The sequence below is a fragment of the Microtus ochrogaster genome, linkage group LG10 (assembly GCF_000317375.1).
Source record: "Microtus ochrogaster isolate Prairie Vole_2 linkage group LG10, MicOch1.0, whole genome shotgun sequence".
NCBI lineage: Eukaryota > Metazoa > Chordata > Mammalia > Rodentia > Cricetidae > Microtus > Microtus ochrogaster.
Genome location: NC_022035.1, coordinates 76,298 through 92,438, shown reverse-complemented (window position 1 = coordinate 92,438; position 16,141 = coordinate 76,298). Strand labels below are relative to the sequence as shown.

General features: G+C 40.9%; 1 protein-coding gene across 2 annotated transcripts in view; it reads right to left on the bottom strand.

The window, feature by feature from the left end:
* Vps50 (VPS50, EARP/GARPII complex subunit) overlaps positions 1 to 5,478 on the bottom strand; it is a 107,595-nt gene extending 102,117 nt beyond the window's left edge. For both annotated transcript variants that reach the window (XM_005363676.2, XM_026787530.1), the window contains exon 1: positions 5,319 to 5,478. In XM_005363676.2, coding sequence (XP_005363733.1) covers positions 5,319 to 5,351 — 33 coding nt within the window. In that variant the 5' untranslated portion in view covers positions 5,352 to 5,478. The remainder of the gene's footprint in view (positions 1 to 5,318) is intronic.
* Positions 5,479 to 16,141: the final 10,663 nt, after the last annotated feature.

The following is a 16,141-nucleotide window of genomic DNA, read 5'->3' as shown; positions in this document are numbered from 1 at the left end:
GAGAGAGAGAGAGAGAGAGAGGAAAAAACAGACAGGGGAGAGGAAAGGGAGAGAGGGAGAGAGGGGGGAACAAGAGAGAGGGAGAGAGGGGAGGAACGAGAGAGGGGGGAGAGGGAGGAAGGAGGGAGGAAAAACAGACAGGGGAGAGGAAAGAGGGAGAGAGAGAGAAGGAGAGAGGGGGAGAGAGGGAGGAACAAGAGAGGGGGGAGGGAGGGAGGGAGGGAGGGAGGGGGAGGGGGGTAGGGAGGGGAGAATGAGAGTTATTGGGTAGGCTCCAGTCTCCAACTACTCCACACTTTGATCTCAGGGCAGCAAGCACCTGACTGCAGCCTGAAGCTTCGGGACACTTACTAGGTAGGCTCAAGTCTAGTGTGACTTCCAATGGAGTATGTGGGAGACTGCTGCAAGCCTTGGGCTGTTTGTCCTATCTTGGGCTTCTCCCCAGCAGCTCACAGGATGGCACAGCATCAAAACTGGCAAGGCTGACTTAGACAACTAAACTGCCACAGACATACATTAGATGTACAGTATACATACAGGGAAGAAAAGCAGCGTTAATGATCCCATTACTCAAATACCATTTTCATAGTGTAATTAGCATTTCTTTTTTTTAATTTTAATTCATTGTGCATTGGTGTTAAGGTGTCAGGGGCCCTCGAACAGACAGCTGTTAGCTGTCATGTGGGTGCTGGGAATTGAACTCGGGTCCTCTGGAAAAGCAGCCAGCGCTCCTAACCACTCTAATTGGCACTTCTTTAAACGTGTTGTGAAGGTTAACTAATCTGACAGGAATCCTTGAGTGAATACAGCATGTCTCTCTCTTTCTCTAGATGCTAGACTGTAATGTAAGTATGATATATACCTGTATCTAGAAAAAAGGGGTTTGCCTCTAAATTACCATACAATCATCAACAGTAAGCATGGCAGCTTTCTCCCAAATGTACAAAATAAGAATAATAAAAGTTGGAAGCACTCTGTCAGGAGCCAGCAGAGTGGAGTGGATGCCAGGAGAAACCACCTGGTTTGTACCCTGACTCTCTTGCAGCCTGGCACACCCTACCTAGCCTTCCTTTGTGATATACTCGACCATGTGATAACTCAGGGGCTGACTCTCTTGCAGCCTGGCACACCCTACCTAGCCTTCCTTTGTGATATACTCGACCATGTGATAACTCAGGGGTTGTTATAAAGAATGAGACAGATCCCATGAGAAACCAAAGAGGGGCCAGTAAGCTTGAAACTGGTGAACACTCCTTGAGTCTTAATCCTTATTCTTACAATTATTAGGATCACAGAGAAATGACTTTTCTTTGAAAACAGAAATGAAGAAAAAGTAAGAACCTAGATGTCTATAAATATATTTGACACTCAACTGTCATGACTATAGGTTGCTAACCCTTTCGTTACAAGGTTGTTGTAAGTTCAAAATGAAGTCAGTTTTCTGCTGTTTTCGTCTAAGGCACAAATTCGTTGTTGTAACTTTGGTGCTCTGCTTTTATTAAACAAAAACATTTGTTATCACTACTATCCACTATTTGATTTTTTTCTATTTTTTTTTTTTAGAATTTAAACATATATAAAATTCAGCGTCAATACAACCGCTTTTGCACTTTGTCCAAATCAGATCAACAACAAAGGTGCTCCCATTACAGCTCTATGAACATGTTCCTCTTATGGGACTAGCAAATTATGCTCTGTCAGAACAACAAAAAAAAAATCGCAGCTATGTGTTTTCTTCTCTTCTGAACAAGAATAGAGTGTTTATGATTTCTCTCCAACTCTCTCCCTCACATGTTTGTCTTGTGCCTGCCTACCCTAGCCAGAATTTCTCCCCCACCACTTCTGAAGTGCTGTTGTCAAGGCTGGAGAGATGCTTCCGTGGTAAGAGCAAAGGCTCCTCTTCGAGAGAACCCAGGTTTAATTCTCAGCACCCACACTGCAGCCACAACTGTCTGTGGCTCCAATTCCAGGGAAATCTGACACTCTCACACAGAATGAATACAGGCAAAACATCAATGGCCATAAAATAAAAATTAAATAATTTTTATGGAGGTAAGTAAGCAAGAAGTGCTGCTGTCAGGTGCCAGAGCTGATTCTCAGACAAGTCTCACCTGGTGGGTCTACTGCAGCTCTCAAACCCCTGGCTTTTATGTGTTCTCCCTATCCATTTATTAAGCATCTGCTACATGTTGGTGGTCACTCATACTACTAAGACTCCATAAGACTGACAGCTCCTTCATATTCTACTCTGCAAACGTCTACCTCTGAACACTGAGTGAAAAGGGCAGTCCAGGCTTTTCACACCATCTACAGCCACCCCACTTGACTTCAGCCAACGCTGTTTTGTCAGTCATAGACTCGTAACTCATGAAGGTTTATCTATGCTTCAGATTCCTGCTCGTGAACTCAGACACATTTGGTGAAGTCTCTACTTTTTCTCTAATTAAATATCTAGGCAGCCTTCATAAAATCAGGTCGAAAAACCTCTTCACTCAAATCACCCCCCTCTAGTTTTCTCCATCTTAGAGTGTCATTTTTCAACCTCCTATTTAAAGGGGCTAAACCAACTTGGTCCATCTTTGACATTTACACAACACATGAGGAAACTGTTCGCCTCTTCTGTCCCCTCCAACACAAGCACTCTGGTAAGGCCCACATGCTTCACCATGTAGGTCACCGCAGCAGCCCCTCAATTCTTGCTTCAGTCTACGAGTAAAGCGGGAATCAAATGGTCTTTCTGGAGCGCTCCATCAGTCTACGTGGCTCCTCTGTCAATTCACTCAGAACACAAGTCATGGTATTTCTAGAACCTGTAATGTTCAGTGTGATCCTGCTTCCTACTTCAGCTCTGGGCTCTCATCCTGACCTCATCTCCTGCCTACAATGGATCTCAAGAGTTCCTAACTTGGGCACGTGAATGCGCTCTGATGGTAGTCTGTCACCTAGTCACCCTCGCTGCTGTCAGGTCTTCTGCGTCATCTTCCCACTGACCCACTCAAGCTTTTTGGTTTTTGGTTTTCAAAACAGGGTTTCTCTGTGTAGCTTTGGAGCCTGTCCTGGAAATTGTTCTGTAGACCAGGCTGGCCTCAAACTCACAGAGATCCGCCTGCCTCTGCCTCCCGAGTGCTGGGATTAAAGGCATGTGCCCAACTTCCCACTCAGGCTTTCTATGTCCACCTTGTATGTAAAGATACAATTGATCCTAAATTGTCAAAACTCCCAGGCCACCTTACCTTCTTTCCCTCAAGCACTGCTCACCGTGTCTGCCTTAGTACTTGTCTATTCTATTCACTGATGCCTCTCCCAAACCTGAAATAGTGCCTGGCACATAGTGCTCAATTCAATTTGTTGACGAAACTGAAAAAACAGAGGCCAGCATAACGGGAAATAAGCAACAGATCTCATCTAAATAAGGCCAGCTCACAAAGTGCATCCTTCCCTGTGAATCTTTTCCAAAGAAAGATCAAAATAGCCAGAGAGAGAACACAAATAAAATTTAAATTTCATAAACCAGAATTTCATTTCACTTTCATATCCATTAACAACATAATAAGAAAGTATGTAGAAACCTTAGATATGTATACCTTTAAACATATATCATTAGGAGGGCTACACATTCGTATAAACCTCCTAACTTTATCGCACTTTTTTTTAAGTATAGCTTCAGCTTCCTGTATACGTTCTGAAGATTTTTTCCTCTCCAATTAAACACAGATAGAACCCACTGTAATTCAAAAAGCTGACTGAGGCTTAAGAATCAGCACTTTCAGTGCAGTCTGCATTGCATTTACAAACACTGTAAATATATCAGCATCACTTATTCAGAATTTGTTGGCTCTTCTCTCCTACTCATTTTCATAACGCAAGGTTCAAAAGCAGAAAATCAAATCACCGAAGTTCCCGTACACCCATGGTAACAGAGGCACCAACCTTAGGGACAAGAAGTCCACAGCCCTAAGGCAGTTTACAAGTGGCATAACAGACAAATAAGCACACTGCTAAAGCAAGACCAAGCAGACAGTAAGAAAACTAGCATGTAATCTTAAAACTGTCTAGCACTTGAGGGGTTGAAATTTAGCTCCTAGTTTGTCTGTCCTCTCCCCTCCCACTGCAGATGGAACAGCCTCCAAACTCCTTCTCAAGTAAGAAGCAGAAGGAAGCACAGCCCTGGTGTTCAAATGTGAAGGACTGCTAAGTGCCTCTACTTACCTACTTGTTTTTGTAATATTAACCGAACAGTTTTCTTATTTTCTTGACACCAATCATATTTTCCTTGAAAAAGGAAAACAATTATACCAGGACCATGTATGTACTGCCTATCAGAACTGATGTGAAACTGTCCCACTATTGCTAAAATTCTGAATTCTCAAGTATGTAAGGAAGTCATTTGTATTTCTGTTCTCTTGTTAAGAAAAAATTACAAGTGAAATTTTAGTGAACAGATTCCACCAACATTTTAAGTCACTATGATTTAAAACTCTCACCTAACTATGCTTGTTTCTTATTAAAACAAAGAAAAAAATAGCAAATTCTATTTATATGCTACAGTCAAAGGTTTCTGAAATAAAATGATCAATAAATACCTAAAAAAATAAATTTCTGAAGCTTCTTGGAAAAAGCTGAGACAGTATTAGGACGCCCTAACATATGTAAGACAGGATACAAAGCAGTCTTATTCGTAAATTATCATTCTGGCTAAAACAAAAAGAACACAGTTTTGCCAAAACAAGAAAATTTTTAAGTAGCAATACACAATGATACTCGCCTATTTTGTTTACTGATGACCTTCACAGAGGTACATTTAGATAGGAGGAACAGAAAAGCAACTGCCACTCTCATTTTCACATCCAGAAAACATCTACAAGGTTTGGGGAGTTGCCCCGAACCACAATGTTACCAATGTTCTCTACAAATAGCCCTGTTCCTTCATCCTCGCTCTTTCCCAGTCTCCTCTATTGCACAGACCTCACCTTCCTTCCCAAGACACCCACTGGCAAATCGCGGCTAGTCTGGATGAGGGGGATGCTGCAAAGCAGCTGGGGCTGTCCTGGAAAGGAAGCAAAAGCAGAGGAGAGGAGACAAAGACAGCCCAAGTCTCTGGCTAACCTTGTTTAAATGACTTTGTCTAAGTGAGCACTACCCACAAAGAGTCGAGGTCGGATCAAGTGAGTCTTCCAGGGTTCTATTTAGGTGCCCGGCGCCCCTGACACCCGCCAACCCCTATAACTTGAAGCCTCTGCCCACCGCTGCCCGGAGACTGGGCGCTTCACTCCTCAGCCGGGAAGGCGGAACTCTTCGCGTCAGACTACAGGACTCACCTGCCGGGTCATTAGAGATTTGATTTTTTGCATGTCGAGGTCGAGAGACGATTACCCTGCCACAAACAAGTACCAAATCACACAAGGCCACCAGATAGCCGGCCACAACACAGTGAAGCCATAGTGAGTAGTCACGTGGAGCTGACCGCCTGGGTCCGCCTTCCTTTTGCTGGGCATGCTGGGAAGTGTAGTCTTCCGGCTGCAGTCGAAGAAGGAGGGCAGCCTGAGTACTACATTGCCCAAGAAGCAATGCTTCAACGAAGGCAAATCTTGTTGGTCCGATGGCCACCTGTACCGGAAACGGCTAATACCTGAGACCTAGATGTTCTGGCTAAAGAAACTCTGAGAAGGTCCCGACTGAGGAGCGGGAGAGGAAGCGCTGGACTGGGGCGGGAGGGGGGCTGAGACCGTCCGACTGCCTCCGGAAAGGGCGCTTGGAAGTGGGAGGCAGGTACCCCAAGAGGCTGATGGCCAGCCGTGGGGTCTTCTGTCTTGCCATTGCCTGAGACGAGCTCTAATAAAAATCAAAGGATTTCTTCTAATTCCCCAGCTATCATTTTTCTACCTGCTTAAACAAAGGCAGGTCGTGACAGATGTCTGAAGTGGTGGGAGCATGTGTCTCCTTAACTCGTCATTTAGTGGTTACAAAGGAGCTTTGCAGACTCAACGACTATGGGGGCAGCAAACTCAGGGCTGACAATAATAATAATAGGTAACACGGAAAGTTTACTAATTGGAAGGGACTCTGTTAATGACTTTACGTGTATGACCTCATGCAGCTGCATGAGAATCTTTTTCTCCTTTTTTAAATTACAAATTCTTTTTCATACAATGTTTTCTGGTCAGATTTCCCCACCCCCAACTCATCCTAGATCGGACCCACCAATTCCACGGTTGTTTTTTTTTCTTTCTTTCTTTCTCTCTCTAGAAAACAAACATGCAAAATAAAAGAAAGAAAGAAAGAAAGGAAGGAAGGAAGGAAGGAAGGAAGGAAGGAAGGAAGGAAGAAAGAAAGAAAGAAAGAAAGAAAGAAAGAAAGAAAGAAAGAAAGAAAGAAAGAAAGAAAGAAGCACACATCCAAGACTATATAGGTGAGCACCATATGGAGTTACTATTATCTCCATATTAAAAATGATGAATCGGGTGTGAAGAAATTAAGGAACTTGCCTAACTAACACTATCGCTGATGTGTAAACTAATTATGCTTAAAGGTTTTGTGTATTGTGTTGAGTGATTCCTAAACCATGACACTGTGGAGGCCGAAAAATGCAGGCCCATTTCCACCTTCCCTTGAGGGTCAGAGAGTTTGGAGATTGACAAGCATAGTTGCGTGTCCTAACTCAGGAGGTGATTGCTTGGTTCTTTTTTCATTTGTTTTATTTTTGTTTTGTTTTGTTTTTTGAGACGGGGTTTCTCTGTAGCTTAGGAACCTGTCCTGGAACTAGCTCTTGTAGACCAGGCTGGCCTCGAACTTAAGATAGCCCAATGCCATCCTGACAGGTGGTCAGTATATGCAAACGTACTTCTCCTTTCTTTTCTAACTATGGGGTCACCTAGGGAAGGGCTGTCTTCAGTGTCTGTGACCTAGAGTACTTGACTTGGGGCACCTGGCTACAGAGACAACAGAATGCTAATGATTGGATGTCTCTGGGTTGACTGTGTGAGTTATCCTTTTGTATCATGTTAATAAAGTCTTTTGTTACCTTCTCTCCCAGTTTACTTTGGGTATAAAAGCTGTGGAAAAATAAACACTGGTGATTTCAGCGTCTGAGTAATCCCTGAACTGCTCTCCTCATACTTTCTGTATTTTCTTACTATTTCTATGCGTCTTCATATTCCTTATTTTTATTTCTTCAATTCCCACACCCCTACCCTGGTAAGAAGTATTTTTGTCAAGGCCGTCCTCAACATGACACCAGTGCCTTTTAACTACATTAGTTTAACGTTTATTAGGGAAATACAGCCTAGGTCCTCTGGGAGGCAGCAGTCGTCAACCTGACTGTGCAGAGGCTTGGCCACTAACACACAAATCTGCATATGCAGAAGAACCTCCTCTTCCTGCAGACTGTACAGCTCCTCAGAATCAAATGATTCATGTTAATTACAATAGTAAATGTTTTCCTCCCCAGTTCATCCTATATACAACCATTTGTGTCATCTTGACTATGTTGCCAATTCTCTACTGTTTTTGCTATTGTAAATAATTCCTTGAAGGCATCTATATTAAAGAATTAGTTGACTGGGCAGGTGTGGCGCACGCCTTTAATCCCAGCACTCGGGAGGCAGAGGCAGGTGGATCTCTGTGAGTTGAGGCTAGCCTGGTCTACAAGAGCAAGTTCTAGGACAGGCTCCAAAGCTACCGTGAAACCCTGTCTTGGGGAGGGGCACCTACAGAGAACCTCTGTCTTGGAAAAAAGAAAGAAGGAAAGAAAAATTAGATGATGTTCATTGTGTAAAACAAAGCCAGCCTAATAATTTAAATGGAACAGACAGTAAACTATGTATGACTAGAAAGGTTAGAAAGCAGCTGTACCCTAATCTCCCCTCCCCCTCTCACGGGCGTGCGCGCGCACACACACACACACACACACACACACACACACACACACACACACACTCCCAGTGACTTCTTGTATTCCTAGAAATGCAATCATGGATAGACATTGTTTTATTAATCACTTTTAACGAAATTATAACTAAGACCAATAAACAGTAAGGATATGTCCCCCCTTTTTTAGACCAAAACAGTTAATACATTATCAACTTGCTATAAAATACTTTGGTGAGACAATCCCATCCCACCCCTGCCCCCATCCCCAGACAAGATCTCACTATATAGCCTAGGCTGGCCTCAAACTCACAGAGATCTACCTGCCTCTGCCTCCAAGTGATGCTGTGCGTCTGGGAGAATTTCCTTACACTAACAAAACTCTTTGGAGCTATTTTTTTTTTTTTTTAAGAATTCTGTCAGCTTGGCACCTCTTGAAGTTAAATTTGCTTGTGTGATTTCAATGTAAATTTCCTGAATTCACTCACAATTTACTCTTGCAAGCAGTTATATTTACGAATCTTCCACTAGAGGGCACTTGTCTAAGCCAAACAAGTACTGCAATGTTTTAAATGTCTATGACAGGAAAAAGAGCACAAGAATGGTTTATTCTGGTATTCTGATTCTTATTATAACACCTACTATTTTATTCTGACCACGAAAATATATATTTTAATATAAACTGAGGAAAATACTGGAATTTTATAAATTCTTTAAATGCTATACATTTTACCCTAGGAAAACCCACTGTACAGTCTTTTGCTTCTCACATTTTGGCAAGGATCTTTGAGCCCTCATAAGTCATCCTTTGGTTTGAGGACACTATAAAGATCTTATTTAGTAGGAGGGTCTTTGTTGAGACTGATCTAACTAGAGTAACAGAGTCCGTGTGGTAATGTTTCAAGTCCTGTTTCTTTCCAATTGGTTGTTGCATCAGCTAATAAGAAAATGTGTGTGCATCTCTTAAGGAGCAACTAAGTATAAGGAAGCTAGGCTAAAGAGCACAAGGAGTTTATTTCTGTGGAAATACGTTAAGAAAAAAATGAGCACTTTGCTTAGGTACCAACTGGCAATGACCTAGACAGTTCGCCGCAGCCAAGGGCCTAAGAAGCATACATCTAAGCAAATGAACTGGAGTGAATATGGTTAACACTGTGATCGATGTGTGCGAGATTTAGAGTGCAGAGAAACTTATAGTCATGGCTTGGGGTTTGAGGACGTGCTTGACATATTTCTAAGGTACGGAGCGTTGTAAAGTAACTGACTTGTATAAAGGAATTGGATTTCTCAACAGGAGTTCCTTTGACTTTAGACACTTTCTAAGCAAGTTGGTAGACTCTATGCAAAGAGTTATTTCCAAAGCTGGTTCCAGAATGGACACTGCCCCTTTTTATCTTTAACGACCCTTGGACAACAGCCTTCGTTTAAGCAGTTAAAATGAAAGCCTATGTCTTCCTACTTCCTCTTGTCATTGAATTCGGCGGAACTCCACTGGTAAAAATGGTTTGTACTGGAAATTGTACTTAAAGCAATATATATATTATATATATATTCCATTTCATGCAGAAAGCTTGGACCAGAGCCTTTATACAAATGGTAGCTCATTTGCAGCTTACCAAATTAAGCAGAAATTCTCAGGCCATCTAATTCTATGGCAATGAAAGGAACTAAGAGGGGAAGATGAAGGCAGAACACAGGTAAGATTTTTGTGGATTACTGATTTGTTGCTTCTAAGATTCAACTGAGAAAATGTGGCCTCAGGCGTACTCTGTACATTATAATTATACACAGTGCATGCCTCATCCCCACTTAGAAATATGCCTGTGATTTATTTTTAAATATGTAAATTCATAGATTCAGTAAAATTATCACAGCCATATTTAATAGAAAATGTAGCAAAGGAAAAAAATAAATTTAAAATATACTTTAGTGATCTGCTTTGGTTCTTTGGTACATACTTTACATGATAATCAGTAACTTCATAAAGATGAATAGCTACACAGAAAATTCGTGGAGTACTTCAATTTTCAGTAAAAAGTAATTTTTCAAATTTCAAAGCAATGACATAATTTTTCATGATAGAAAGTCAGATTTGGGTTTATTTATCATGAGATCACCCAAAGAGATTGTCCTCCTCCTTCTGATTATGAATAGCTCAGTATGATTTATAAAGCTATACTGAAAAATTACTGAGAATCCCTAATAAGAAACTATTCCGAAAGCCACAGCCCTGTGTTCTTGCAAAGCATATAACAGGTGTTCCTACTCCCTGTGTTCTTTGTATACACATTCATTCTGTATTCAAATCACAGAAGCGAGAGGCAGGATAGGGTCTGTTACCTCACTGCTAATTTCCCTAGCAAATAAACCAGCAGCTGCTGGTCCATGAACCAACTTGCCACTAAGCACAGGGCGCCGTATGCATGGGACAGGATGCTTTCATGGAGCCCCTCAGCAGCACGGTCGGGATCTTTCTTTGCAAAATATACTTTCTTCTTCTAGGTAAGGCCCTACATGAACCGACTTTGAGGTGTGTGTGGGGTTTGGGTTATGGGGTTTTTGTTGGTTTTCTTTGTGGCTTATTTTTTGTAGGCATAAGGTAAATATTTGGTTTGGACTGTAGATTTTCTCGGATAATTGGAGAAGAGTTGAGAACCTTTTAACAAGAACACACTGTTCCGGCAAAGAAACAGGATCATGTAGAAGCAATGAGGTTCAAGAAATGATTGCTTTTGTCTCCTTGGAGCAATGGAACTATCTAAGAAAGTTAAGGCAGTATAAAACGCTCGTGAATTTCTTCTTTTCCCGGGGCTTACAGATAGGATCAATAATCTTTGGTAGGGAATGTTGTAATTAGAAAATGTTATAATACTGCATTAAATTAAAAACACACAATGAATTCAGAGCAAATCATAGTAGTGGTTTTCTTTTAATTAAAGGTATTGCTTAAATTAAAGCTCATATACAAACTGTTTGTTCTACTTTAGTATAAATTGGGACAACATGAAGTTCTAGCTAAACTGACAAAGCATAGAAATGTGTCTAAGGGATCAGTGCTCCAAAAATGACTTTAGGTTTTCTCTTTGTCAGTAACTAGTCCTATGTTTATCTTAATATTTTTCTCTCATTCTCTTTTGTCACACTTTGCCTCTCTATATCACCCAGTGCTTTTCTCCCTCAATATTCTCTTCACAGATTATCCCATTTTCCATCCTTGCTATTATGGTCCAAACTGTCAAGTTAGTTTCTTGTTTTGTTTACATTGGTCTGGTAGGACCTTAAAGGAGGCTTTATTCTTTAAAGACTAACTTAGCTACATAAGGCAATTTGAGCTTTGGACTTTGGGAGTATTTAAAGCCTTATCTTCAGGAATATATTTTGTTAGCTTTCTTTCTTTATAAACATGACTATTACTCACCTATGTATGTAGTGCATATAAATCTCACTGAGATAGAACTACCATCCGTAAATTTTTCAGATTATCTGTTCCTCCAAACTGTAGTCATCTCAGTTACTATATGTTCATATTATAAAATATAAGCCTGTAATATAGTCTACATTTTAAAATTGTTATTAAAAACATCTGCTGCCGTAATTTAAATATCATCCTTACATAGTAAGTGATCCTACATCGGTTTATTGCTTGTTTTTTTTCATTTTCAAACAGAGGAACTACTAGCTTTTCACAAATAATGTTTTATAGTTGGCCTTAAGAAGAACTCAGGAACCAATTCACTTGAGAAACTTGACTAAAATAAAACTAAGATATACTTGGGATAAATCACAAGTTCAAAAATAAAACCGATATAATGGACTGTGGTTCCTCTCCTTACGGAATCCACTTTCTCTGAAGATGGTGGTGGTGAGGGACACAGGCCTACGCAGATCCTTTTACTTTAAAGGACTGGATTTTCTCTGTAAATTTGAAGTACTGAATTTTCTTTTTAAAATATTTTTAAAATAAGCTCCAAATGAATGATTAAGTTGTCTCTTCAAAATACAGATTCCTAGTTCCTATTTTTTTCTAAAGATGCAAACGTTTGTTTTCAGTCAACAATAGTGTGTTATGTTTGCTAATACCGTGTGTGGTAGTGAGGAAATAAATAGCAGCAGTTTTGAGCTGCTGTAGAGGTCACTTTGTAAAACCTAATGTTTGTATTCAATACAGTAAAACTGCTCTCAGGAGTCCCCTGGAACATGGGTAGTTTTTCCGGAGTCCCTTCAAGGATCCCTTACTTTACAAGCTTTTTGAAGGCACTGCTATTGCATATCTTAAGGCTCTCGAAAGTGAAGCTATTGCTGTAGTTGTGGGTGCTGGCTTATGAGTAGTATTTTTAATGCTCTCCCCAGCTGCTGCTAGTGCCTCAAAAGCAGACAAGTCTGGATAGCTCTCTTAAATTCAGCAAGTATTTGTCAATCCAGTAAATACAAAATTTTCAATTATGTGGAAACATTTGGAATAACCAAAGAAAACTGAAAGTCCATGAATATAAGTTGATCTGTTCCTTAAGAGAGAGAGTGGGGGAAACTGCTATCCTTTATGTTTCTCATGCGATTAGGAAAGAGCAATTCCAATTTTCTCCAGGCGAACCTCATCTTTCTAAACTAGTAAACCACTGTGTTTGAAGACATAGGTTTGGTACATTTTTAGAAAGAAACACATCAATAAAAAGAATGTGTGCTTGTAAAATCACAAAAAAAACCCCATAATGTCAGCTGTTTAGTTCCAGAATCGCACAGTGGTTGTGTCAGACTGGTCAATGGATTCGTGCCCTTCCCAACAGGGAGATTTTAGGTACTGACACAAGGAAACTCATTCCTTGCTGACACTTGTTACCTATAAACTGTCCCATAAGAATAATACAGGCATTGGGTGTGGTGACGTCGGCCCTTAATCCCAGCACTTGGAAGGCATAGGCAAGAAGCATATCTTTGCGATGTCTGGCCAACCTGATCTACATACTAGCCAAGCTCTCATAGTGAAATCCTGTCAATAATAATGATAATAATGATGATGATGATGATGATGATGATGATGATGATGATGATGATATAGGCAACCTCCAAGAAAACTACTATCTAATAGTTGTGCTATCTCTCTCTATGTTGTATATATTTTAAAAAAATAACCAGACATATTTGTTAAAGAATTTTCATTTTAGATTAAATTATTGAATATATTCAGAAATATGGTTGGCAATATATTATTTAAGACTTTAATATATTGTTCTTTCTTTGAAATAGTCCAGTGAATTAGTTTTCCCCATTTGTATGGTGAGTGTAAATGCCGTATAAATTTATTACTTTCACCTGCTGTGGTGATGCACAACTCTAACCTCTGTATTCAGGAGGTTGAGGAAGGAGATCCTGAGTTCCAGGTCAGCCAAGGCATTTTAGTGAGGTCTCTTTAGCAACCTGTGTCTTAAAAGAAATTTTTTCTCCTAAAGTAGTTAGTTAGTTAATTACTTACTTACTTGCTTGCTTGCTTAGATAGCAAGCTGGATAGTTGTCGGTTGGTTGGTTGGTTGGTTGGTTGGTTGGTTGGTTGGGGGGAGGCTGGGGGTTGTTTTTAGACAGGGTCTCACTATGTAGCCCTGGCTGTCTTTAAACTTATTATGAGGCTCAGACTGCACTCCACCTCCCAGAGATCCACCTATCTCTTCCTCCAAGTGCTGGGATTAAAGTCATGTGTCCCAATTACAGATCTACTGAGGTAGCTTTATTTGACTCCTGAATACAGCTCTACATTATAGTTAATGTCTTTTTTTTTTTTGTTGTTGTTGTTGTTTTTTTTTTTTGGTTTTTCGAGACAGGGTTTCTCTGTGGCTTTGGAGCCTTTCCTGGCACTAGCTCTGTAGACCAGGCTGGTCTAGAACTCACAGAGATCCACCTGCCTCTGCCTCCCGAGTGCTGGGATTAAATATAGTTAATGTCTTATGAAATAAAATTCTCTCCTCCTAACTTATTCAGAGTCTCATAACTGAGAGTCAACATTCAAATCCAGCTCAAAAGTCAGTAACATTTCCATTCTAGGGACCGTGTCCCCAGCCTAGCAATCACCCCCAGCATATTAATGTAATCTCAACTAATTTTTCCCAACTACAGTTGCATAGACTAAATTACAGAGAAACATAAGAGCAAGAGCCTCTCCCAAATGAGAAAATGGATCAGCTAAAGTTGTACTCAAGCCTCACATCCCCACCTCAGTCTAGCAGGGACGCCTGGGCTACGCTGGGAAATGTCTTAGATGCACAGTAAGTCTGTGCCAGAGGCAATCGCTGCGCTTTATGTCAGCAGCCATGCAGGTCTTCCCAGTGTATTCTCAAGGCAGTGATGTGATCCCCACCATAGCTTCTTGATCGCTTAGAACACACACGGGTTTGTCAACTTGTTAGAGAACATCCAGGAATTGATAACTTAATTTGTCGACTAAACTCTGCAACTTGCTATTTCAAATCCTTTGAACCTTTCATCTTGAAAGGTACATAGTGGCTACTCTGAGGAAATACCTCTGGATGCTGGCTAAACACTGTTTTAAGATAAATATGTGACCTTTGCTACAACATCACGTTTCCAACTTTATCAAAATGTCAAATAAAGTATCCCCTCTGCAAATTTAGAATATGTGCACGATCCTGGCCATCTTCACTTGGGGGGTGATGTGAATCTAAGAATTGCTGGTAAATATAGTTACAAGGGAGTCTAAGATTGTTGAAGGAGCTGCGGGCTGCCTTCCTGCCGCCCCGGCTCCCGGCTGCCTGGCTTGCCTATGCCTCTAAATAACAACACACAAACTGGAAAATTGTATTCTTTTAAACACTGCCTGGACCATTAGTTCCAGCCTCTTATTGGCTAGCTCTTACATATTGATCTAACCCATTTCTAATATTCTGTGTAGCACCACGAGCTAGCTTACCAGGGAAGATCTTAACCAGTGTCTGTCTGGAGTGGGAGAATCATGGCGATTGCCTGACTTGGCTTCTTTCTCCCAGCATTCTGTTCTGTCTGCTCCGCCTACCTAGTTTTCTGTCCTATCAGGCCAAACAGTTTTCTTTATTAGTTAACCAATGAAAGCAACAGATAAGATACAAGACCCACCTCCATCATAAGATTAGACATGAAGCCTGACACATGGCTAGCAGATATTTTCATATAGTCAGGGTTTTTTTTATGAACATAACAGCACAGCAGACACAGTGAAAGTGATGTTTTGCATATCTAAAAATAGAAATAATGAGCTAAAAACTAGTTTTTATTTATTACTTATCAAGAAACTCTGTCTCCCTGACTTCAACTGAAGGCACAGAAGTGCGTTCTCATTTGCCCAGAAAACGCACATCCAAGGAGAGACCTGCTCCTTTCCAGCTCCCATTCCAAAGTCCAGTGTCTTCAGAAACGCTTGGCTGTTAGAGCTCTCCGCTCAGCCTCTGCTTTACATAACGCTGACATCACTAGTTTTAAGACATTGGTTTATTCATCCATAGTCCTTTTTCCCTACTACAATTTCCTTGCAAAATTTCCACTACTCCTTTGCTTCAAGCAACTCTAGATTTGGATATTCCAACATCTAATTCTCTCTTTTTAATCTCCGAATTTAACATTCTTGTACTTCTCCATACAGAAACAAATCATACACCTTGTAATACCTTTGACATGGGTGACCCTAAGCAAACGTGTGGTGTGTGTTTATCTCAGGCATGTGTAGAGGCCCAGGAGCCTGACCGCACTGAAGATATAGCTCTCCGCTCTGGGGAACAGCAAGACCACTTAGTGCTGGTAGAACTTGATTTCTCATGGGGTTGGAGCAGCATGCTTGAGCTTCTCCATGGAAATCACCATGAAAGGCAAATAGACCTTTTCCTTCTTTGTCCCAGTTGCCTTCCATAAGTTGATTTAGATGAGACTTCCTGGAAACAGTGAAAATGGGAAGCAATTGAAGAGGATAATCATTTCATGTGTCTTAGAAAACGGAAGTGAAAAAAAAAGCCCTTTTGTTTGGCTCCAGTTCCGGTCTTCTCTTACCTACTCAGTTTCAATCCACCAGCATCTATCGCTCTTCTATTCCCCCACGTCCATATCTCACAGATTCATACCCAGTGCCTGCAGATGTGATTTTACATTCTACATTCCTGCCCAGCCTCCACCCACTTCTCTTGTCCCCTTTTGCAAGGTTACTCAAAGAATCTGTAATTACTGTTTCTACATCATTACTTGTGTGTGTGTGTGTGTGTGTGAGAGAGAGAGAGAGACAGAGAGAGAGACAGAGAGAGAGACA